The 1,937-nt window shown below is 38.6% G+C and overlaps 1 protein-coding gene across 3 annotated transcripts in view; it reads right to left on the bottom strand.

Annotated features, from left to right (window-relative positions):
• The window catches only part of STX8 (syntaxin 8), a 181,761-nt gene that overhangs the window by 71,366 nt on the left and 108,458 nt on the right, over positions 1-1,937 (bottom strand). The window contains exon 8 of one of the 3 annotated variants that reach the window (XM_025212904.1): position 1. This exon is cut by the window's left edge and continues 181 nt beyond it. The exons of the other annotated variants lie outside the window; for them this stretch is intronic. Within the exon in view, the coding sequence (XP_025068689.1) occupies position 1 (1 nt within the window). The remainder of the gene's footprint in view (positions 2-1,937) is intronic. 3 annotated transcript variants of the gene reach the window in all.

The raw sequence follows: 1,937 nt of genomic DNA, 5'->3' as shown, positions 1-1,937 counted from the left end.
TACACAGGAGAATGAAGAGATCAGGTATTAGCATGGGTTCTTAAAGCCACTGAACTTGAGATACTTGGGGGAACTCAGAGGGACCAACAGACAAGAAGTTTGGGGAGGAGAAAGAAACAAACTGTCTGCTTTTGTTTAAAACAAAACAAAAACCAAAACCAAACACACACACACACACACACACACACACACAAAAAGAGCCCAGCTGAGAAAGAGGGAAATTAGCCATACTAAACGCACCCCATGATTTTGAGAACTGATACGCATGAGAGAGGATCCTAGGCTTCTCAGAGGCTTCTGACCTAAACCTAAGGAAGTTTCAGGAAATGTGTACAGGAAATGTGCACAGTGATTTATGTTTTGTGCTGACTAAAGTAAAGCATACTTGTTTGGGGAACCCTTAAAATTACGTGCATCTCTGCTTCAACTATCACATGTCTCTAATGAAGTGAATTGCAAACCCACAGCCCGCAGAAGATAGAAGTGCTGAGAAAGGATGAACTTAAGCTACTGGGTGTATAAACACTAGTCTTGGTGGCCTAGGGCAGCCATTGACTTCATATAAAGCCTACTGGGTTTCTAAACGAGATGCAATTGAAACAACCATGGGCCATAATTTATTGGAATCTGGTAGTGGAGGTCAAACATTTACCATCAGTTTAAGACTACTCCTGAAATCAGTGGGAATCTTACTATTGGAAAAGTAAACTGCAAAGAAAACAACATGTTTCAGATTTTCTCTCATTTGTCTGACATATCTGGGCATCTTCTGGCCTGCACATAATGAAAGCCATAGTGAAAATTAAGCAGTAGCTCCTTGTTCTACCCTATATCAACAGGACTTTTCATTAAAACAAGCATGCTCTGACTGCAGGGACAAGAAAAGCACATAAACCCCATCATGTGCTGGCAGCAGCCTAGTAAAGAAACTGAAATTCTGTCTGAAGAAATAAAAGCTATAGAAATACTGAGCTTAAATTTACAGTTACATCAATGTTGGTCTGTTTTATTACCACGCTGACTGCTACACAGTTCTTAGACTTGCCGATGCCATGCCACCATATTATATTCATACCAAAAGCAGAAATCTCCACTTGTCTTAGAACAAGAATGGTAACTGCTAAACAAAAACAAAATAAAACAAAAAACACACATTACAACTTCAAATGAGGCATGAAGACAGAAAAAGGTAAGAGTTGAAAAAACAAAGACACTGTTTTCATGGAAATGTCTTCACAATTAAAAAGGAAGGAATGGGAGAGAGAAAGAGATATCAAAATTATTCTGGTGTGAACCTCAAGTGGTACTACTGAAATCTAACAGGGTACTTGGGATTTAAACAAAATAAATGAGATCACACAGAGGCAAACAGAACACCTTCCAAAGTTATCTAGGAGGTATCAGTCATTTACAAAATGCCCATAGTTACCTGGGAAGTTTTTGACTACAGTATTTAAATAATTTTAGTGCTAATGAGAAAGAAGGGAAGGAGAAATGCTACAAGTAATATGCTATAAACTCGTGCTTTTTAGCACTACTATTAAAAAACAACCCAATCAGACGGTATAAATTAGCCATGAGCCAATATAGTGTTTATGGATACATAAACTGTTACACAAACACAGGAAGATTCATTGGGGTGGTTTCAATATGGCAATAGCAGCCAGCCCTCCCTACCACCATCACACAAACAAAAATCAATGTGGAGAGTGCAAGAGAGGTCACTACCATCCAATGTGGATCCTCCTCAGTTTCCTGTTTCACATCTTCTCAAAATCTCTATCACAGTTGCCACCTTTATAGTTAAAGGGGAACAGGGAATACATTATCTAGCAATATTTTCTGGACCTTGCATTTGTACTAGAACCTTTCAAAGGGGAGAAAAATATCTGACAAGCAAGATATTGTTAGACATTGAGTGCACGCTGCATACAAGT

This window comes from Alligator sinensis, unplaced genomic scaffold (genome assembly GCF_000455745.1).
Source record: "Alligator sinensis unplaced genomic scaffold, ASM45574v1 scaffold17_1, whole genome shotgun sequence".
Lineage (NCBI taxonomy): Eukaryota > Metazoa > Chordata > Crocodylia > Alligatoridae > Alligator > Alligator sinensis.
Note: the sequence above shows the minus strand (reverse complement) of the source record. Positions and strands in the feature narration are given on the sequence as shown.